At 40.3% G+C, this 22,331-nt stretch overlaps 3 protein-coding genes across 9 annotated transcripts in view; 2 read left to right on the forward strand and 1 right to left on the reverse strand.

The window, feature by feature from the left end:
• EIF2AK2 (eukaryotic translation initiation factor 2 alpha kinase 2) overlaps positions 1-6,423 on the forward strand; it is a 25,161-nt gene extending 18,738 nt beyond the window's left edge. For all 5 annotated transcript variants that reach the window (XM_048298194.1, XM_048298195.1, XM_048298192.1 and 2 more), the window contains 3 exons: positions 319-414; positions 3,363-3,425; positions 3,515-6,423. In XM_048298194.1, the coding sequence (XP_048154151.1) occupies positions 319-414; positions 3,363-3,425; positions 3,515-3,634 (279 nt within the window). In that variant the 3' untranslated portion in view covers positions 3,635-6,423. The remainder of the gene's footprint in view (positions 1-318; positions 415-3,362; positions 3,426-3,514) is intronic.
• On the reverse strand, positions 3,653-12,192 carry GPATCH11 (G-patch domain containing 11). 3 transcript variants are annotated; one of them, XM_048298198.1, is made up of 9 exons: positions 11,796-12,187; positions 11,472-11,698; positions 10,593-10,634; positions 10,393-10,513; positions 9,611-9,701; positions 8,345-8,449; positions 7,446-7,527; positions 6,802-6,887; positions 3,653-3,821 (listed from the first exon to the last, which is right to left on the reverse strand). In XM_048298198.1, the coding sequence occupies exons 1-8, from the start codon at positions 11,840-11,842 to the stop codon at positions 6,832-6,834; spliced, it is 771 nt and encodes a 256-aa protein (XP_048154155.1). In that variant the 5' UTR covers positions 11,843-12,187; the 3' UTR covers positions 3,653-3,821; positions 6,802-6,831. The 3 variants fall into 3 exon arrangements, with proteins under 3 accessions (XP_048154155.1, XP_048154154.1, XP_048154156.1); XM_048298197.1 differs by lacking the exon at positions 3,653-3,821 and having other exon boundaries at positions 6,536-6,887; positions 11,796-12,186; XM_048298199.1 differs by lacking the exons at positions 3,653-3,821; positions 7,446-7,527; positions 8,345-8,449 and having other exon boundaries at positions 6,536-6,887; positions 11,796-12,192.
• A 238-nt stretch (positions 12,193-12,430) lies between these two features.
• The window catches only part of HEATR5B (HEAT repeat containing 5B), a 57,168-nt gene continuing 47,267 nt past the window's right edge, over positions 12,431-22,331 (forward strand). The window contains exons 1-8 of the mRNA XM_048298201.1: positions 12,431-12,520; positions 15,011-15,179; positions 15,611-15,822; positions 17,409-17,517; positions 18,454-18,603; positions 19,085-19,256; positions 19,637-19,794; positions 20,759-21,008. Coding sequence (XP_048154158.1) covers positions 15,054-15,179; positions 15,611-15,822; positions 17,409-17,517; positions 18,454-18,603; positions 19,085-19,256; positions 19,637-19,794; positions 20,759-21,008 — 1,177 coding nt within the window. The 5' untranslated portion in view covers positions 12,431-12,520; positions 15,011-15,053. The remainder of the gene's footprint in view (positions 12,521-15,010; positions 15,180-15,610; positions 15,823-17,408; positions 17,518-18,453; positions 18,604-19,084; positions 19,257-19,636; positions 19,795-20,758; positions 21,009-22,331) is intronic.

Below are 22,331 nucleotides of genomic sequence, written 5' to 3' on the forward strand. Positions count from 1 at the left end.
TTAAATTTGAATTTAGGACCCCTGTTAATTGTGTAATTTGAGTTTCTCTATTTGTTTCATTATTTGTCACAGGGCAATATTGGCATGCTTTATCTATACAGGTCTGTAGAAGTCTTAACTTCAGGGTGTTCAATGAGACATAATAGTCACTATTTAACAGGTCTGAGGCAGAAAGGGTTAACAACAAAGACGAATATTGAGTAGGGCCAGTCCTGTAGCCTTGGGGTAGAAATTTCTGCTGACTTCAAATTTTGCTTTAAGAAGTGCTGCTCTCCAGATGGATTTGATGCCTGTATTGTTCTGTTCTAATCTTTCTAGTCTGGGGCCAGATATGGAAAGGAAGTAGATATTTATGCACTGGGATTAATTTGGTTTGAAATTCTTTCGACAATCTCTCATCATGAGAAAACTAAGGTATGTAATCTTTAAATTTAAAAAAGAACTCCCACTGTTGTTTTGCTTTGCTGCTGGTATCACATGTTGGTAGCACTCTAGAAGGAATCTGTTTATCTAGAGTACTATCTCTGTTTACATTTTTTTCCTTAATTCATTTCCATAAAGCCTGTAAGTCCTCACACCTCCGTTGAAATGTCATAACTGAAGAAATATTACAGTTTATTTCACTTATGTCCTACTACGTACACACTAAAGCCTGAGCATGCTAAAGGATAATGTCAAGCAAAAAAGGATGTCAAGTTTCTTATAAATCTTTTTCTTTGATCAGAAACTTAAAGGGAGTATTTTTCTAATTTTAGAAAATAAAAATTATGGATGGGTAAGTTTTGTCTGCCATGCCCTTGTCTCCACTGCACAGTGGAGCAAGAAGAGTTTCCACCAAGTCAAAACCCTTGCAGTTTTCCTAGATGAAAACAAAAGTGATTTGGAACATGTTGCTTTAAGTGAAAAAGATATTATTTCAAAAAGAAACCCCATGTTGCTTAAGCTTTTTTAAAAAAAGGTATCTTCTATGTGTTCTGAGCTTTTTATGTGCAAACCTACATATTGGTAGGACAGTGATGTAGCTGCTGGGTATCTTGTCTAAAGTAATTGTGGTTGGACTCAGACTTTGAACACTGTTAGCCAGATCCTTTTGCCAGTATGAGAAAATCATACCAGTGTGTCTGTTCAACTTGGCTCTGTCCAGCCACCTTTGTTCCTGCTCACAGCTGACTGCAAATGCATGCACAGTCCCACGGTGTTTACAGTTGGAAAGATACCATTTCCTTAAACTATAAAAATCTTGTGCTCTGCAGGCAGGTGGGGAAGTTTTGTGGATGTAAAGTCCTAGGATGGTCTTCAGCTGCTCCAGCAGATCAGAAAGAATTTCACTTAATGGAACATGATAAACTCTAGTGCTGGCAAACTTTGCTGTAAGAACATAATGTAAAAGCAAAGTTAATTATTCTGTGCTGAGTAACTGGTCCAGCTGATGATCCCCAGCAGGTAGGGTCACAAGCCTAAAGCTACTGCTAAGGAGAAGGGAAAAAATTTCAAGTTCACAGGAGCAGTTGTTTTACTAGATAGTGGTTGCTATGCCAGGCTTATAGGGATCCGTAAGACTAGCTGATGATTCAGGATACACGGCTAAGAAACATGACTGTCATCTTCAGGCAGACATTACACTAGTTAACAGCAAGTGAATTAAGCAGACTGCTCTGTACACCCAGAAAGCCACTTGCAGAATCACAGAATGGGTGAAGATGGAAGGGGCCACTGGAGATCATTTAGTCCAACCTACCTGCTCAGGCAGAGTTCCCTAGAGCACATTACTTGGGCTTGTGCCAGTATATCTCCAGTCAGGGAGACTCCACAACCTCTCTGGTCAATCTGTTCCAGTGCTCAGTCACCCACAGAGTAAAGAAATTCTTTCTCATGTTCAGGTGGAACTTCCTGTGCATCAGTTTCTGCCCATTGCCTCCTGTCCTATTGCTGGGCACCACTGAGCGGAGCCTGGCTCCATCCTCTTGGCACCTCCCTTCAGATACTCACAGACATTGATGAGGTCCCCTCTCAGTGTCTCTTCCTGAGGCTGAACAGGCCCAGCTCTCTCAGCCTTTCCTCATAAGAGAGATGCTCCAGTCCCTTAATCATCTTTGTTACCCTCCACTGGAGCTGCTCCAGGAGCTCCACGTCTCTCTTGTCCTGAGGAGCCCAGAGCTGGACACAGCACTCCAGATGTGCCTCACCAGGGCTGAGCAGAGGGGCAGGATCACCTCCCTTGACCTGCTGACAATGCTCTTCCTGCTGCACCCCAGGATTCCATTTGCCTTCCTGGCCACAAGGGCTCACTGCTGGCTCATGGACAGCTTGCTGTCCACCAGAACCCCCAGGTCCCTCTCAGCAGAGCTGCTTTCCTGCAGGTCAGCCCCCAGCCTGTGCTGGTGCCTGGGGTTATTCCTACCCAGGTGCAGAACCCTGCATTTCCTTTTGTGGAATTTCAGAAGGTTCCTCCCTGTCCCTCTCTCCAGCCTGTCGAGGTCCTTCTGAAGGGCTGCACAGCCTCTGGGCCATTGGCCACTCCTCCCAGCTTTGTGTCATCAGTGAACTTGCTGAGGAGGCATCTGCTCCTTCATCCAGGTCATTGATAAACAAGTTAAACAATACTGGCCCCAGTATTGAACCTTGGGGGACACCACTGGTGACAGGCCTCCACTAGACCCTGTGCCACTGAGTATGACCCTCTGGGACCTGCTGTTTAGCCAGTTCTCAATCCACCTTATCATCCATTTGTGCAGCCCACACTTCCTGAGCTTGCCTATGAGGATGTTGTGAGAAATGGTGTTATAAAGAAAAAAAATAATTGTTACCCCAAAGCCTAAAGCACAGATAAACATTTCTCATTACATACCTAAAGCATGTAATGAGAAATGTTCTGTTAGTTGCTTTGAATTCCACGTAGCATTTTATGCAATGACATAGAAGTAAGTGTGTGGTACTGAATATGGTAAAAAGGAGGAAGCACGCCTGATTGGCTTGCAAACAGAAATTCAGTTATCTTCCTTTTTTCTTTTCTTTTAATGTCATTAGACAATATAAATCCATTCCTTTTAAATTCAGGAAAAAGAGATAATGGTTCTGAAATAGAGAGGCTACTGAAACAAACATGTCATTGTAGTGTGTGAAGCTTTTAAGCTCAGAAATGGATAATAGTTGATGAAAAGGCCATAAAATGAATCCAAAGCACAACTAAATGAAAAAAACCCCAACCCTTTCAAACCGTTTACAGTTACTTTTTGAAGCCTTACATTTCCTGTAGATTTGTGTTTTCCTAGTTACTTCAGTTAACTCTGTGGGTCATAAGGTAGAGATGCAAAACATAACCAACGAAAGCATACCAAAACTATCTCTTTTATTCATTTCAGGTATGGCCTTCTGTTAGAAAAGGTGAGCTTCCAGAGGACTTCACCAACAAATTTCTGACAGAGGTATGGGTTTTGAATACAGAGGTATGGGATTTGGTTACTGTATTTACTAAAGAAAAAAAAAATCTATTGACATTTAAATTTTTTTGCAGGCGTCCATAATCCAAAAGATGCTTTCAACAAATCCTTCGGGAAGAATCTCTATATCTGACTTACTTGTTCTTCTTAAGTCTGTTGATAAAGAGAAGTCATGCAAGAATTATTCTTGTTAAATGTCCTTCCAGACTGTGTTTAAATCCAGAGTTTGATGAATTTATTACAATTGATGAAATGACAACAGATATCAGAAGCAACAGCAAGATTTGGGGTGTGTCTTTTCCTGGGCCACATTACCATTCATATCCACCAGCTGCAGACCAGGACAGGGCACTTCTGCAAGAAATCACTTGCAATTTTTACCTGGAAACACAGGTTGTGGGTGAGCTGGGCTGTTTTGTACAAGTAAAAGAACCTAGTCCTTTTCCCCTAGATTATGTTGATGTGCTAAAGTGCTAACTGGTTGTGGGAAATCCCTGAATGTGCTGCATCCATTATCCCTTAAGATTATCTATTGCTTTCCATGGAAGAAGTGCTTTGTGGTGGTGTGACTCAAACCTTTCTGATTTGCTCAGTGATACTGTTAATAATTATTGGAATGCTCCCATTAATACCAAGACTAGTTTTGGTAGAAAGGATACTAGGAATAGGTGCATGTTATTCTTCACTGAATTTCAGTACTTTAAGGGGAGCTTTTTTATGTCTTCACACCTGCTGATGATCTAGCATCTTCAGTGATATGGAATTTAAAAAGATAAACTTGTAAAATAAGGATTTCTTAAGAATTTAAATGTTAAACATTCTGCTTCTAGGAATTCTAATTTAGAACAAATCTCAATTTTTGAAAAACTTAGGTTTTGATGGTTGTCTTTTTTGGGAAGGAACACTTAAGGTGCTATTAATATGGTAAAATTCTCAGTTTTCTCAGTAGCAACCATTTGAAATCCTAGGCTGAGAGAGCACTTGAAACATTCTCACGCTTCTAGGTTTTAATCCCTCACTGTAATACTGAGGCAAGCCTAACCCTTAACAACTGTACTGAATACCTCTGGTGTGTCCACTGCCAGCCCCACAAAAGGGAACAGCAGGTTCTCTGCTACTCTTTTTATATCCTTCAGAGTTCAGCCTTGCCTGAACTCAAAGTACTGTGTGCGGTGTGGGGAGCAGGGTGAAAAGACAGGCACACTGGACCTTCAGGTGCTTGTCTTTGAGCTCTATCTTGTCAAACTGTTCATTGATGTTGGGCCAATGTAACTCCTTAAGGGCAAATGAGCAGAGATTTCTAAGTAAAAAATAGGTAATACATATTCTCACGATACTGTATGCTTTTTCTGAAATGTTGAATGGGTTAAAAGTGGGTGAAAAGAAATAATACAGATGAATGTATTTATATTCTTAGGGAAATTATTGATGTTCTGTGCAAATATTTGTTGCTAAATGGAAATATGATTGTACATCCTTTTGTAAGGCCTTATTACACTGTTCTCTTTTTTTCTTTTTATCATGAATCACATATATAGAATCATAGAATGGTTTGGGTTGGAAGCGACCTTAAAAATCACCCACTTTCAACGCCCCTGCCCTGGGCAGGGACACCTTCCCATAGATGACATTACTCAAGGCCTTGTTCAACCTGGCTTTGAACACTTCCGGGGTTGGGATATCCACAGCTTCTCTGGGAAACCTCTTCCAGTGCTTCACTACCTTGACAGTAAAGAATTTCTTCCTATTATCCAATCTAAACCTTTCACTTTGAAGCCATACCCCCTTGTCCTGTCACTACATGCCCCTGGAAAAAGTCCCCCTCCAGCTCTCTTGCCAGCCCCCTTTACGTACTGCAAGGCTGCTCTAAGTCTCCCTGGAGCCTGCTCTTCTTCAGGCTGAACAACCTCAACTCAAGGGGCTTAGCAACCTCATTTGCCAGTTCCCTCAGGACCAGTGGATGCGTATCATCAGGTCACATGGACTTGTGCACCTCTGGGTTCTATAGGTTTTCTTGAATCTGATCTTCTTCTTGACATCCCCAGCCAGATTGAATTCTATCAGGGCTTTATGCTTTCCTAGCCTTATCCTTGACTGGAGTACATATAGTATTTCACTACTGTAGACTAATTAGTTTTTCTTTCAGTGGTCAAGATCTATGAGAAATTATATACCCTCACAGACAAAATACTGCTATTTCTGCTTTCTCTTCTTTTTCATCCCTTGGGATAGAATTAGCGTATAATTCAACTTGATGATCTTAAAGGTGTGTTCCAACCAAAACAATTCTATGAAACTATTCATAATATGAAAATTGGTATGTGACAATCTTTTGGCTGAATTTCCTTTACAGTTTTTGGACAGAGCACTGGTAGTATCATCACCTTCTTGCACTTAAGTAATACTGAGTTTGTCCTGGTAGTTTTTGATATATTTTCCCTGCATAGTATTTGTATACTTCAGCATTACCTTTTTATAAATGGCCAGTTACAAAAACAGCTGCTGCTGCCTAAAAATAAAAGGTCTATTAAAATATATTTTTATGTAAAAAAATGAAAACCCAACATCATGATCTAATTCTGTTTAGTCATGCAAAATATGCACCTTTATATACAGAAGAATATTGGTTCAAATAATGTCACTATCATGTTTCATAAGCTTTTTTTTCCCCCACCAAGTTTAAGATAGTTGTGGGAACCGACAGGTAGTCCGAAGGCCTCGCAGACATTTCCCCTGATACAATCAGTTTGTACCCATGAGAATTGCAGAAGCAAGAAGACAGACAACAGAAAGAAGTTGCAACAGCTTCAAAAGGGAGGATACTGGCCGATGTTTAGCAAAGAATGTGTGTACACTATAGACAACCAATAGTATTGTATTGTAGCAAAACAACATGTATTGTAGGCAATGAACATGTAGCTAAGAAAGGGTATAAAAGAAGTTGTGTAAATAATAAACGTGCTTTTTGCCATTGCTCGGGGCAGAGAGTGTATGTGTGTTGTGACCATCTCAACAGCAACAACAGTAAGCAAAATCAGTCTGATATTTAGGCATCTCTGTAAAGATGAAAAAATCCTGTTTAACACATTACACTATACAGTGACTAGCCAATATTTATTTCTTTACTCAAACTTGAATTTTATTATCATTTGGGCAGGGCATAAACAAAGATGTGAAAGACATAACCTACCTCTCAATTACATTAGTTCAATTACAAATACCAAGTTTTAAGTCCTGTTAAACTGTGCATCAGTACGAATTTAACCTGTCAACTTAAACTCTTCTTCTGCATATTTTGGTATGAATTCTTGAGTATGGCACAGCTCCAAGCCTTCTAAAAGATACTATAAATTATACATACTTATCTAAGGCTCCTTCTTTTAGATAGGCTTCAGTCATGATCTGCAGCACTGTCTCCAGGACAGTTTGAAGATAAATCTTCAGAGTCTACAGGATAAGCAGAGAAAAAGTGAGTAATTGCAGCTCAGGGGAGGAAAAAATGGTTGCTATAAGTATTTTTAGAATCTATGTAGAACAGATTAAGTAGAATTCAAGGTCTGCAAATTAGTAACTCTTAAATTTGTTTTAAAACAGTGTATACAAATTCTACTCTCTTCGCTGCTGTGAAACTGGATGGTATTCTAATTGTTTCAGAAACACCTGCCACCTTTCGCAGCTTTTTATAGTATTGGTTTTAATATCTGAATTATATTTTCTCAAAACTAAATTAGTATTAATAGAAATTCAAATAAATGTCAGTATGGATTGCTGTGTTTCGTTGTCTGTGGGCTTGTTTGGTTTTGGTTTTTCTGCATGTAAATGTAAAAACTGGCTAACAGTAACAGTATGTACAAAGCTTTGTGCAAAAACCAGCAGCCTGGAAGGTAAATTTGCCATGTAGATTAAGAAGACTCCAGTAAGAGAAACACAAAGGATCTACTCTACAGCTGGAGTCTCGCTGGATAAGCAAAGTAAAGCATCTATAAAAGCTTGGTTCACTCTCACCTTCATAGGTCGTCCCACACCAAATGCAATAGAAGTGCTCCTCTCTCAAATAGGCCGTCAGGATGTGTAGCTTTTCTGATACCTAGAGATATGTACAGGTATGCAATGATCTGGAGCTCACATGACATAAAACAATTTGAGCTACTGGTTTGCTAAAATAAAGTGTTTAACCTAATGCTATGGAAAAGCTACACAATACTGTAGGTCAGTAAGACGTGAAGTTTCCCACATTTGTGGAACAGGGCACAGGAATTCATGATCTCTGGAAAATTAATGGCTGTTGTTTGCTCCTCCTTCTTTCCAGCTGAGAAACCTGCACTGAAGAGAGAGCTAGAAATATTACTTAGCTACCTGATTTCAAGTATACGATATCTTTTGTGGATTTTTTCACACCTAATCTCTGCCAAACAAACACATAAGGCTAACAACAGCTGTGTAATACAGTTCTTAAAAATGTGAATTTCTGATGTCCATCTTAGGATAATCTGTGAAACATTTTCAGAAATTAATTAGTGACTCTAAACTTCAACCTCAGACATGAGATGAGGCATCCAGAATTAAAACTCAAAAGCAAATAACTGTAATCTTGCATTATCTTGGCTAAGGCACAAAAATGTTTAGAATTTAATTTCTAGGCTACTTTTTTCAAAGATCAGCCTCAAAACAGATGAGCAATAAATCAGTGGTTTAATGTTTTATATTTTATCATGTAACTGTATATTTACATTTTAATCATGTAAAAAAATCACTGTTCTAGGATTGCAAAGAGGCCCTTTACTACAGCATGGAAAACAACATGTATACATATATCCTTTACACATGTATGTATGGACACATACAGTTCCAAAGAGTATTAAATGAATTCTGAATCAAGCCATTAATTCAGTTGCAGAGCTTACACTTAAGTCTGAGCTTGTGCATTCATCTTCCTTGTCTTCCTCATCCTTTTTGTCTTCCTCTTCAGGTTCTATCCAAAACCAAGTCTCCTTGGGAACATCAATATCCTTAAATAATAAGGGATTTAAATGGAAGTTATCTGTCTTTGTAGGTTTTCTTCTAAGATGCTGGATAAAACCGATTTCTAGTAAGAGAGTTGTTAGGCTTTAAAACTTACATGTATAGCATAACCAAGAATTACTAAACCTGTAGGTAAGTATATTAGTCCACAAGAAGGATTATTATTCACTTTTTTCTTTTAAACAAGGGAATGCATGCTAATGCTAACACCTAGTTCTATTTCATCTGTTTGGTATGTGCACAGCTACATAGCAACATAATCTCAACCAAGCTTGTGAGCAGATACCCTTGTTTATCAGCATGTTTAACGTGCTGCCCCAAGATATTTTATCAAGAGATCACATGATGGTTCCTAATTCACCTCAGGTAAAGTTAAAAAAAGAAGAGCAAACAAAGATGATCTAAGCTTAATTCAGCTGACTTCATTTGAAGCAAACTAAGTGGTATTGAACAATATCAGCAGAACTTGTGAGGTGGTATAAACCTCTAACAGGTTAATAGAGGGGAAAAAAAAAACCCCTTGAATTTTTCCAGTGGCAAAAATTTATAGTAGTTCACTGCTATTACCCATGTTATTCCTTGCACCTGGAAGGTACTTAGTTTTGTGGGGGTTTTTTTGTTTGATTGTTTGTTTAATGCTGGTTTGGTGAATCTGCTGATTCCCTCAATAATGATGCCATTCTTAAGAGATACTGAAGATTGGCCTGGTCCTAGACAAGCTCCTCAAGACTCTGCTTGAGGAGGAAGGCTGAATAAGATGACTTTCAGAGTCTATTCCCAATGTCAATCATTGTGTGATGATGTTGCTCCCTCACCTGAAGCAAACAGCACCATTATTTATGATGGCCTGACACTGGCTACTGTATGCAAACAATGCAGAAGTAACCACAAGAATGCAGGAGCAAAACCACACGTCCTCATGTAAGTTACCATGAGGATAGTGTGCACCTTCAACTATCTTAATGGTACAAACATATACTTTGAAATATTTTAAGAGGACTGAAGTGTTGCCAAACATCAAGACTTCAGGCTAGTTACCCCACAATTTCAAAGAACTTTCAGAAACTGAAACACTAGTTTGTTTGTGGCCTGCATCTCTAACCTCTAAGTCTTCCTTCCAACCCCCCAGAAAACCCCACAGGTCTCACTTTTTGCATATCTAATTGCTGGCAGGCCCTCTGGCTTTTTCTCAGGTCCCCTTCCATCTTGCGTTCTTCTTGTTTGGTTTTGAATCTTATTCTGTTAAGAACAAGCAGAGATAAATAAGCAGGCAGACACGCAGTGACAGATGCATTCTAGTCCACAGCTTTTCAAAACCAGAAAATCTAAGACTCTATTCCTATTAATTTTCTCAGACCTGGACAAAATTGAAGTTAAGAAGTCATTCTGACATTATTTCTTGGCAGTTACACCTTCAAGATACCTTCTTTGACCACACTACACTGTTTCTTCGTCAGGTTTTCATAAGACATAAAAAAGTGGTTTACGAAAAATCTGCAAAAGATACAGCCTTCCCTAAGCTTTCCTTCTCCATATATTACAAGCAAATCAGGAGAAACAGTACAACCTTAAAAACTGTATCCTGATTTTTAAAACCATTGTACCAACACTTCTTGGGAATATCTGTGGATTTTATATTTTAAAAGATGGTATGTTTCTTCAGTTTAAAAAGTTGCATATGACTTGAGAAAAGTTAGTATGTATATTGTTTTCATTATTAACAATTACAAAACTAAATGATGCAGCACATGCTTTTAGCATTACAGTGTTCATCTACTTTTCCTTTAGAACTGAGAAACAATTACTCTGTAATATGATCTTTCATTCAAAACATTCAAAAATAGTAGCACATTAAAAGAAAAACCAAACTTCAAGCATAAAAAGAATTCTTGTTCAGATATTGCTTGGAATATCACTTATATGACACTACCTGAACTGATCTGCAGCTTGTTCATTTGCTTGTTTTTTCATATGGAGTTTTTGTCTATAGTTTTCCAGTTTTTCTTCAGCTTTTCGCTTTTTTAATTCCTCGTGACCAAGCCCACTTCTGCCTATGGCAGTTCAAAAGATGAATGTAAGCAGTTGAGAAGCTCTGATATCCAACTAAATAAATCAGAAAGCACCACAAACCTGTTTTTATGTTCAGAGGAATAGGTTCAACAATGCCTTCTCCTGTGAGAGAAAAAATAAGTCAATTTAAGAAATCAAGTTTTTCTCAAAGAATGATTTGTTCAGTGTATTCAAGCAGCAAGCTGGTTTTGCCATTATTGTGGTTTTTTTGCTTGGAAGTTGAAAATCCCCCAATCAATGTACATTGAGTGCACTACAAATGACACAGCTGTACTGGAACTCCCTCTCTTTTTCCAGCTTGTCTGCTGGAATCCTATGTACTTTTTTCACAACAGGACCAAACTGAAAGAAAATGGTGTTGACATGACAGGTATTACATGCCTGTGATGAAGACTGTTACAGCCTTCTGGAATCTCACAACAATGATGAACAATAAAAAGAATCTGTCTGGGCCAGTTCATTTGTGGTTGTCTGCTAGAGATGCTGAACTGGCACAGCAGTTACTGACTCCTTGTTTTACTGATTTTACTTCATCTATTAAGGCTTCATAAGGGTAGACCACTGTGCACCATTTCTTTTTCAGAATCCAACTATAAATTTCAAGAGGGTTTGATGGTTTTGGAACACTATTAGCTTTGCAAAACCATCAAAACATCCTTAATGCAATTTCTGTAGACATGCATGTATGGAAGTGCATTTATTGAGCTGCAAGTGCTGCTCTTCCCTTGCACCCCTCAATAATCTGTACTATTTTTACTCCAGTTTTAGGAATTTGCTCTCATATTTTGTTCTGTTACAGCACCTTCACAGTTTCATAATGCTGTGGTTCTCTGAGAGGCACTTATTGACCTGTCAACAAATGAAGTGACAGCTGCAGTCTGTAAGATATTAAGGTATAACTGAATACAGGCACATGCTTCCAGCGCTAGACAAACTTACCACTTTTGCCAAGGGCCTGGCCGCTCTTGTAGCCCATCTTCTGGAGCAAAGCAAAGCCTTTGTTCTCGTTGCCTAGGGCACTTTTCAGTACCAAGTCGCGTCTCTCTTTTTCTTCTTCTTTTATGCTTTTTTGTCTGTTTTTCTCATTGGCTTCTTTTTGCTTTTCTTCTTTCTGAAGAGCTTCCTTCACCCGCCTCACCATGGGCAAGCCTGGCCTTACATCCTGCCTGCCAGTTAATAATTCCAGCAAACATTAGCGCTTTTCTTTTTGAACATGTTTAGAATCACTTAAGAGGGGTGAAAAAAAAAGAACTACATACTTACTTAATAAATAAATCAGACATATAGTCTTCCTCTTCATCTCCCTCCATGCTTAGCACGCCTCTTTGCCGACGCCTCGCCTATGGACACTATCCGTGCGTGTTACCGAGCATTTTATTTCTCTGCGCGCCCCCTGCGCGGCGGGGGACGAAGGGGCCGAGGGACGAAAACTCTTGAACCCGCCGGGCCGGGCCACCCCCTGCCAGCCCCGGGGCACCCGCGCCCGCCTCCGCGCCCACACTGCGTCTTTCCGGGCTCCGCTACCGGCGGCCGCGACGCCGCTCCGCGCCCGGGAGCCCGCGCCGAGCTGCAGCCAAGCGCCAGGAGCAGGCACAGCCTCGGGACCAGCGGCGGGAGCACCCGCAGGAACCGCGCACCCACCGGGCCCGGCCCGGCCGCACCGCGGCGCCTGCGCGGGGCCGCCCCCGCCCGCCGGCGCCTGCGCCCCTGCCGCTTCCTGCTGCGCGGCCGCGGGTGCGTCCGCGCTGCCGGGCTGCGGCGGGGCCGGGCTTGGGGCAAAGCCGGTGGTGTCAGCTCTCCACGCCCGCCGGACCTGGGCACGGCGGGGGTTGAAGCGGCCGAACCCGCTGGTGATGGTGCCGCGGCCGGGGGCGAGCGCGGCGCAGCGCACCCACACCTGTCCGTGTCCGTGACCGGCCCCCGGGGCCGCGGTGTCGCGGCTGGTGCAGCCCGGAGCTGGCGGGACGCGACCGCCGCACGGGAGGAGCGTAAGTGACCGTGAGCGGCCCGGTGCGGCCCGGGGTCTGCGGCGGAGCGGGCCGCAGGGTCCGCGCTTCCCCTCGGCGTTGGCGGCGTGCGCGGGTCGGTGTGCGCGTGTGCGTGCGGGGCTGCGGGCTTGGAAGGCAGCGGGCACCGTTCGCTCGGTGTCGTCCCCTCAGCATCATTGCATGAACGTCCTGCCCTTACGGCTGGCGCTGCACCGCGGCATTACCTCCTGAGGGGTTTTCAGAACTAGGCATGATGCCCTGAGAGCTGCTACAGCGTGTTAAAGTAGCCGATACAGGTAGGAGCACCCAGGCACGAAAACCTTTTCACCTGATGGAGTCCTTCCGAAGTGTCACTTCGCCTAAACTTGCCTGTTTCTCGGCTTTCACGCTCCACTGAAGTGTACGCGTGATGAAGATGCAGGTAGTTGATTTAGGCATGGGAAAACAGCTGGGGAATAGAAAGGAATTTTAGTTCATCTGAACGTTTTCTTATCTCTGTAATGCTCCAACATACCTCACTGGCTGCTGGTTGACTTTGGTCCGCTTTGGCTCTGCATCCTGTGGGCGATCACAGCATATGCATGTCTTGTAACATGCATAGCAAGACCCAGTCCTTACTTACCAGAATCGGTAGAACTCGTTAGGCTTTTCACTGCTTTTTGGAGCAAACCTTTGGCCAGTGTAAGTGAGCTTTGGATTGTCTATGTAGCTCTGTGTTAGACTGCATCTTCAGTTAGCTGAAAATTTGTGTAATTGTTCTTGTGTCTGGTTCCTTGTGCTTCATCAGCACAGCTGAATGTATGTGCAGGTTTGGTTGCTTAGAGCTTGTGTTTCCCACATTTTAGATGAAGAGGTACGGGAGTGTGGGTAGAGTGCATAAGGTGTTCATGGTTCTTATGGCCAGGGGCAAATGCAACCTTTTATTTGGGGAGGGAAAGGGATAATGAGCTGTGCTGTCCAGCAGTACTTATGGTACTTATGTGCTGTGTAGGTGTGACAAGCAGTGCAGATCTCTGGGATGATATCCAAAGAATCATAGTGCCATCATTCATTGAGTCTCTCTCTGCTCTCATGTAAAGGTGTTTTGAGGTGATGTGTCTGAGTTACTGAGAGGCAATGCCTTCTCAGTTCTTTATAAATGTGAAAAAAAAGAAAAAGAAAATGTCTTTGGAGGAGTTAGGGAGGGCTGTGCTTCCATATGTGGCTCTTCCACCTTTGCTGATCTGTCACTGGACCAGTATGCAGTGAAAAATATGCGAAGTCCTGAAGTGCAGGGAACAACCTTAACATTAAAGACATTTTGATGTTTTAGTTTCATCCGTACCAAATCATTAAGGTGGATTTAGAACCATAATACAGTATTAATATGTCACTCTTACTAATGTCTCATTTGGAGACTGCTTAAAAAAATCAATTTAAGTCACTTCATTTGACTTTTAAGAATTTGTTGATTTTGACCATGAATGAGGAAGCAGCTGTGAGCTCTTGAGAGCACAAGTGGAGCAGTGCAGCTGTCAAAAGATGATGTCTGTTGAAAGCTGATATCTTACATAATGCTCCTTAGTTGTGTTGCTTTCTCTGTTTTGCCTGAGATCCTAGTTTCAGCATCACTGCATTCAGGTTTTGGGGTTGGGTTGTTTTTCTGCTTTTTGGGTTTCTTTTTGCTGAAGATGGTTGACTTACTGTTGTGATTTTAGGTAATTCTTGTGGATTTTTTTCTTCTGTCAGCTCTGCATTGAACAGCTATACTTTTTTCCAGGTGGTTTGCTAAGATGAAGTTGGCAGAGTGTTAGTTTATGCTGATGGTGTGCTTTTGGTAGTGCTTTGATGCCAGCCTGCACTGACTGTTTGAGCAGGATCTCCAGTGTTCCATCTGCAGGATTTTGCCTGCTGGGGAAACCTGCAGTCATTTGGCTGCTGCTTGTGTTCTAGGCTGTCACACGTAAGGCTTGCTGGATTTCAGAGAGCTTATTTGTCCAGCACTTAAAGCAAGACTAGTGGCATCTGGGAAATCTTAGGTCAGTGATGCCAAATCCTATCACTGTTCCTGCTTCTCTCAAACTTGCGTGGGCTGGAAATTCCTACTTGTGGTAGGCTCATCTTTTCAGCTTGTCTTTTGAAGGGTGTTGAGAAGGGGGCCGGGTTCATACCCAGCTTCGGGAGTGTGCTTAAGGGTCTTGATTTGTGACGGTCCTTTTTCTTGTAAGAGGAGACAGTGAGATGATGATTCCTTTACCTTCTTTGAACAGGGATTTCAGTATATGTTTCTTGGCGAAGAGTTTGTGCCCTGAAGTTGCCTGTAGGTGCTCTTTTTGCAATTAACAGCTTCCTGAAATACTAATAAATGTACTCAGTTTGTAAATATGAGTAGCTTTTATGTGGGACTACTTAGCTAAGACAAGTCTAAGCAAGCTGAATATTTTAATTTGATTTTCAAAGCTTTGTACTGATATACTATACTTTATACTAATATTTACATTTTTATTTTAGAGTTTCTACACAAATTTGCAATAAAACTGGAATTTAACCCATTATGGAGCTGGCTCATAGTTTGTTACTGAACGAGGAAGCATTAGCTCAAATCACAGAAGCGAAGAGACCAGTCTTTATCTTTGAGTGGTTGAGATTTTTGGATAAAGTGCTGGTAGCTGCCAACAAGGTAATTTTATGGGGTTTTCCTCCCCCTCTTCTTTCTAAAGAAGTTTTCTTTAAAAAAGCATTTGTATTTCATGCCAGAGAAAGCTGACAGGTAATGGCCAGATGGTAGCTGTATGGTTTCAGATTCAGCCTGAAGAGCCTCTGTGCTAATTTGTAGATTTTAGTGTTTAATTGTAGGCAGTTAGTAGGCAGCTAGTAAGTATTTTTAAAAAGTAAAAATTAAATAGGATAGCAGCTAATTCTGAACATTTAGCATCTGTCTCTGTTATTGTTCAATGTATCTCAAATCTCTCTGAGACAAGCAATTTGCTGAGTTACATACAGTTGGGAGTGGTATAAGGTTTGCTTCCATTTCTTGTAGATTCTTCTGAGTCTTAGAGGCAACACAGAGGATTAAACTACTTTTCTTATTTATTTTTGGTCTGTTAACAGACAGATGTCAAGGAAAAACAGAAGAAACTTGTAGAACAGCTAACAGGACTCATCAGCAGTTCCCCTGGGCCGCCCACACGGAAGCTACTTGCAAAAAATCTTGCTGCTCTCTACAGCATTGGAGATACATTTACTGTCTTCCAGACACTTGACAAGTGTAATGACATCATCAAGAGCAAAGATGACACTGCAGCCTACCTGCCCACAAAACTGTATGTTCAATATTATTGGGGAAAGGGGAATGATTTTTAAGCCAAGTGGTCCTGCATATTACAGAAGAATCTGCCTATATGTGTGCTTGCTATGTTTGCTTATATTTTGTGTACTTGTTTGGAGTTTGCATAATGCTTGATATAGACACCAGAGAAAAGCTCTCGATTGAGACTGTGCAGGCAGGACTCAAAGGTGACACATATGTGGCTATCTGAAAGTGAAGTGTTTTTCTCTGGGCCAGGCACTATGGTATGACTCTTCACATGCTTATGGCATGGAGAGGATAACAGTCAATGAAGACATTCCACCAGTGGAATTACTGCTGACTGCGCTCAGGTACCCATTTAAGGTGGAACCTGCAGATTGTCAAACCAGAGCGTTATCTATGCCTAGAGAATTGTAACCAAATATTGAAGTTTTTTCCCCTTTCAAACGTTGCCTTTTCTATTCCTCTACCATGGTGAGCTGCACAGGTCTCTCAAGCAGAGTCTCTGTACATGAATATGTGTGTGCATGTATGTATGATCCAGCCTGTCTTTAGTGATATTGGTAGGAGTTTGGTTAATGCTACAAACAACTTCCACTGAAACTGTTTTTGGTACTTTCCCATGTACAGCTTCATATGTTCATGGTGTCTAGTGAACCCTAATTTGGTTTTGCCTTCAGATATTATGACAACAATAGGATTTAACAGTAAAATCTGAAATAGTCACTGTTTGGGCAAATACTGTCCCATTTCTAGCTCTTGTTCACCTCTGTGAGGAGCTTTTATAAGTGAGAAGGGTTTTTTACTATAATATGCTCTGAAATTTATGCTACCCAACTCATAGTCCAGAAGGTTTTTTAATCCAGAAGGTTTTTTAAGGGGGAGGCCGTAATGAGTTTGTGACATAACTTTACTAAAATGCTATTTAGCCAGCAATTCCCGATTTTAAAGAAGCCTCATTCCTTTGTGTTGAAAAAGTGCATGTTATCAGGGACTGCTTTGGTGACTGTCCTGGAACAATTTCTGTATGTAACTGCAATATGGTGTAAATTAAATATTTCTAAGCTCAAATGGCAGGGCAAGAAAAACATGTAAATAACTGCTTATGGATCCAGACATTTTACAGTGCCTGTAAATTTTCTTGTGTTATGCAATAATTTCTGCATTTTAAGTTCTTGGTCTTGAAAAAACCCCATAATTCAGTATCTACAAAAATGTGTCAGGATATTACAATGTATGGTTTTTCTTGCAGGTGCTTGGAAAAGAGACAGCTTATTGAAACACTAAACCCAAATTTTGCTGAGATTTCAGCTCATCTTGTTTTCTCCAGAATTTTTCACTCTATGTGTAGATCCTGTAGTGATAAATACTCTTTCAAATACATTTGTATTCCTAAAAGCTGGTAACTTTTCTGTTACTTTTGTTTGGTAAACAAAAAAATTATTTAAATGCGCCATGTTGAACAGCCAGTATAAGTAGTGGATAGCAGATAGAGTTTTATTCATCAATGTTGATTGAAACAGATATTTCTGTTTAACTATTTGTTTTCATTTAAATGATATAATAGTATGTGTACTCTTTATCTCTGTTTTCTCATAGGGCTGCTGTGGCATGTGTTGGAGCATTTTATGAAAAAATGGGCAGAATGCTGGGTAGTTCTTTTCCAGAAACTGTGAATAATCTATTAAAGTCTCTGAAAAGTGCAGAGGTAAGTTTCAGTTTATTTATGTGGTCTTAATTCCATTTAAACTGAAACCTGTTTCCTGTTTGCCAAATTTCCTGGATTGTTTTTCTTCTGCATTGAAGGCTGTAGATCACTTGCCTAGCTAGTTTCAAGTCTACTGCAGAGAGTTTAGCCTTTATTGTATGAATATTGTAATAGTTGCTTCCTAGTGGCATCAGTAATTAAAATTCAAAAATGACCATATCTGTTATTTCTAACTACTGTGTTAGGATTTATGCCCATGTACTCTGAGTAAACATTCAGTTGTTAAAAAGTAATAATGAATACTTAAATTTTGCAGGGAAGTTGTTACTCTGCATGTGAGCAGACTACATTGTGGCCTGTAAAGAGAGAGTGTGTCATAATATCAAGAGAATGTATCCTGGGCTGTCAGTGGGTCTGGTTTTATGCAACTAGCTCTGTTGGGACAAGTTGGAATACTGGTTGTGTGGATCTTGTGGTGGCAGCTGTTTTCTTCAGCTGTGTTGTTGTACCTGTGTGATTATTTATTTGTTTGTGTGTGTGTGTGCTCTCAGATTGTAAGTACCTGCCTGTGTGCAGGTACAGCATGAAGCTGCTAACTTACTTGGGCTTCCCATTCTCTCCTATCAGCTGCTCTTTCTTTTTTCCTCTGAATTTGCAGTTGATAAATAGTGGGGCAGTGCAGGGGCATTTTACCTAGAGCCAGTTTGTTGGGTTGCCTGGGCTCAATTTATATGACAACTGAGGGACTTCAGGTAAAGCTGTGTGTAGTGCTTACTTCTATTTAAAATCAACTACATATCCATTATATGTGCCTTTGTTTTCAATGTTTGCAGAAACATTCCTGCATACAAGCAGGAAAATGCAAAAGTATACACCTGGTTCTTAAAGTAACTGCTGTGTCCAGATTTTTGCATAACTATTTTTGTGTGTGTGCAGTCTCAGGGCCGCAGTGAAATTCTGATGAGTTTGCAGAAAGTCCTCAATGGACTTGGAGGAGCAGCAGCTTCTTGTCACCGTGATATTTATAAGAATGCCCGGTCTCTGCTGACAGACAGGTCTATGGCTGTACGGTGTGCAGTGGCTAAGGTGGGTGTCTTCTCACCAGGCATAGAAATTCTTGTGCTGTGACTGGGCAGTACCTGCAGTTGAGCTGGGACCTGTTGTTTGGGAAGGGAAATTTGATAATTAATTGGACAAGGTAAGCCCTTACTAGTTTACACTGCAGGCTCAGATATTTGACTTATTTCACAGGTACTGTATTCCCTACTTAATAAACAAATATGAGATAGAATATATTATCTGTGAGCCTCAGTGGGAGAGGTTTTTGGTAACATGGTTCTTGTGTTGAGCTTTCTTTTAATTTTTTAATTTATGTATTAGCCTGTTCCATGACTCTTCTGATTGTTTACTCTGCTAAGATAGTTGGTGTGTGGAGAGTGTGTGTAAATTAATTCTTAAAATTTTCATATTAAAATATTTGCTGAATAAACCTGATGATTGCAGTCTGATATTTAGATAAAATGTAAGACTGGTCTCCTGGTGCTTAGTAAGTCTATTTTTCCTACAGTGTCTGCTGGAATTACAGAATGAAGCGGTGTTTATGTGGACAGCTGAACTAGAGAATGTTGCAACGCTGTGCTTTAAGGCTCTGGAAAACTCCAACTATGGTGTGCGAGTTGCAGTGTCAAAGCTTTTGGGGACAGTCATGGCTACAGCACTGATACCAAAACAAGCAACAGGTACGAGCCCTTCTGGATTCCGTGTCTAAGTTGGCAGACTTGGTTGCACCTTCAGTACCATGTTACATGACAGTGTTGCATGGCACCCTGTTGTTCCAGGAAATGGAAGCTTGTACATGGATTGTTTGTTTTTACAAACAATAAGCTAAAAGGAGTGCAGAATCTCTGTTGTAGTCATACAAAGAAAAGACAGAGCAAGCTATCAAAAATCACTTGGGAGAAGTGGCTTATTTTTTAAGCATGCAAGTGAATTTTTTTCTGAAATATTGGGTAGATTTATTTTTGCATGACAGTTTTGAATTAATAAGTCTGATTTCAAGATCGTTGTTTGTGTTGGTTGGAACTTTGGGAACAAATTATTACGTTTCTTTTTGAAAAAGTGATGCGGCAAAATGTGAAGAGAGCCACACTTGAGGAGGTCTTGGAGCTCATGGCCACAGGATTTCTGCGAGGAGGATCTGGTTTCCTGAAGAGTGGTGGAGAGATGTTAAAAGTAGGAGGATCTGTCAATAGGGAAGTGCGAGTTGGTGTTACCCAGGTTTGTCATTTTTTTTAATGAAGTAAAATTTATCATAATTGTAACCTTTTTTACTAGGAAAAAGACACATTTCTGTTCTGTATTTCTGTACAAGTTGACTTACAGGTCTAATTTGACTCTTCTGTTTCACGAGATGTCCATGAGGTATCATTCACCTATCTACTTTTATTATTGATATGCAGTAACAATAGATTAAAATATGAGCCAAGGAAAACTTATTTGTTCAGAGTATATTAGGTGAGATTAACGTGCAAAAATATTTGAAAACTTAGTATGTTAAAGACTTCAGTTCCCTTTTAAAATTTAGTTTCTTTTTAGAGAGGATGTTCTGTTATGCTTTTGTGGCTCCCTTCTCAGCTGCAGTTCTGATTAGTTAAACTATGTTCCTTCTTTTCATATATCTCTCATGAATAGGTGAAATCTGATGAATGTGGAAGCTCCTCTTGTCTAAGAGAGAAAGGTGGTGGCAGCATCTCTTCAAATTCAGACATTCTCACTCTGATGTGTATTTTAATATGCTACAGTAACTTCCCAGAATTCAGATTCTTTGATCATAGGTTATTTTGTGAAACACTATTTTTTCCCAGCCTTTTTCAGGTGAACTTGGTGAATATGCCAGGTTTTCATTGTGAACTGGAACACACTGGTGTTGCTGCTTTTATTTACATGGTATTCTTAAATTTTCAGAAAGAGGCACATTTAAAGCAATGAACTGGGGTTTTTTTTGCTGTCATCCGAAGAGTATTTTGTGCATCACAGGGGCTACTCTTGGTACTGAAAAAAGTTGAGTTTCAGCAGCAAAGATCTGGATACTGAATTGATTGATGCTGAGTAACCCCATTAGGGTGGCTCATTGCTAACTGGTGTTGATACTCTAGTGCATTATGCTTGAGTCTGGCTGCAGTCTCACACAGTCTTTTGTTTCTGTTTTAATCGGGTTGCTGTGTGACTTCTGAATTTGCAGGCCTACGTTGTCTTTGTTACAACATTAGGAGGGCAGTGGCTGGAGCGCAACTTTGCTACGTTTTTGTCCCATGTACTTGATCTGGTCTCCCATCCTCGTGCAACTCAGACCCATGTGGAGGCTGTTTACTCTCGAAGATGTGTGTCCTTTATCCTGAGAGCAACTGTGGGCAGCTTACTGGGGGAGAAAGCACAGATTGCAGCTGCCAAAGAAATATGTCAAGCCATTGGTAAACAAATGAAGGCAGTGGGTGAGAACCATTTTTCTTCATTCAAGACCAGTTGAAAGTTACTGTCATTTTACTGAGGCAGCCATTTTTCAGCTTTCTTCTACTGTGAGGAGTAATTTCGTTCTTATGGGAAATGATAGTTCATCTGCTTTCTTTTTCAAATGTTCAAAGGTTAAGTTCTGCTTGAAAAGTGATTGTATGACACTGGCTTGTTATCCCAGATAGCAAATGCAATGTCAAAAGCCTAGAATGGAAGTGGAGAAGAAAACTATGCATTTGCCATCTATCTTGGGATAGGTTGTATTGAAAGTCATGCAGAGTTCTTTACTAACAGTGTAGGAAGTCCTGTAGGTTAAGATATTGTAGGTCCTTGTGTCTCCCCTGCTAATATCCCTACTAATATCCAATTGGATTTTGTGACAAAAATGATGTAATCGGAAGACTGGAATTAGAGAAGAAAAATATGACCCCTCTGCAAAACTTTGCAGAATATGTAATCACTAAGAGGCCTAACAAAACTCTCTTGGCATCTGTTTCTTATGAAAGGAATTAGCTCAAGCTGGAGATTTAAAGAGTAAATTGGAAATACACGTCTCTTTATTTGCCAAACATATCTTTCTTTTCTACTACCATGTAATTTGAATTTAAAACAATGTTTAACATATGGAAATGAAATTGATTTAGAAACTTTTGCAGGTTCTTCTGATAGCTATTTTTTGATGGGGTAGGCATGGAACTTTAAAAGGTTTCTGATGACTGTAAGTATTACTTCCAGGAAAACAAGTCTATTGAAAATGCTGTGTCTGAGAGGAAACAGCTGCAGAAATTACTCTTCCTTCCACCTTGTCAAAGTTGCAGGAAATTCAATTGTGTATTTGGACAGTTTGAAGAACTTTCATTATTTTGAGGATTTCTCATGAATTTGATGTGAAAAATGGGAAGGGTCTTTACTTGGTAGTAATTGCTTCCCTTTATGTACAGCAGACCGTTTTCTAAATTTGTTCTGCAGTAGACACACAAACATTAAGCTGATACTGAAGTCCCTTTCTGAAGAGACAGTTGCTGCTTCTGGGATATTGTGTAGGAGAACATACAGTGGGGTTAAGGAACTCAATTGGATAACTGATATGATTAGAGATTATGATTAATTTTTTACTAAAGGTCTCTTTTTTAGTTTCACTGAAAATATATGCATGCAAATTTTTATGCAAAACCTAGATATGTCAAGATTGTGTATTTCGTTACAATGTATAGATACACATATACAGCTTGTGTGTTTTGTGTAAGTGCTTTTACTGTGTTACATTGTTTATCCTACCTCTTAGTGCTCTGCTATCTGTAGTA

This window comes from Corvus hawaiiensis, chromosome 3, assembly GCF_020740725.1.
Source record: "Corvus hawaiiensis isolate bCorHaw1 chromosome 3, bCorHaw1.pri.cur, whole genome shotgun sequence".
NCBI lineage: Eukaryota > Metazoa > Chordata > Aves > Passeriformes > Corvidae > Corvus > Corvus hawaiiensis.

Bases quoted from the DNA above. Each gene is read 5' to 3' on its own strand.
- GPATCH11 (XM_048298198.1), bottom strand. From the start codon at position 11,842: ATGGAGGGAGATGAAGAGGAAGACTATATGTCTGATTTATTTATTAA. The intron at 11,699-11,795 runs GTAAGTATGTAG...ATTAACTGGCAG, and splicing joins ATGTCTGATTTATTTATTAA to GCAGGATGTAAGGCCAGGCT. The intron at 9,702-10,392 runs GTAGTGTCATAT...TGTTCTTAACAG, and splicing joins CAAGCTGCAGATCAGTTCAG to AATAAGATTCAAAACCAAAC.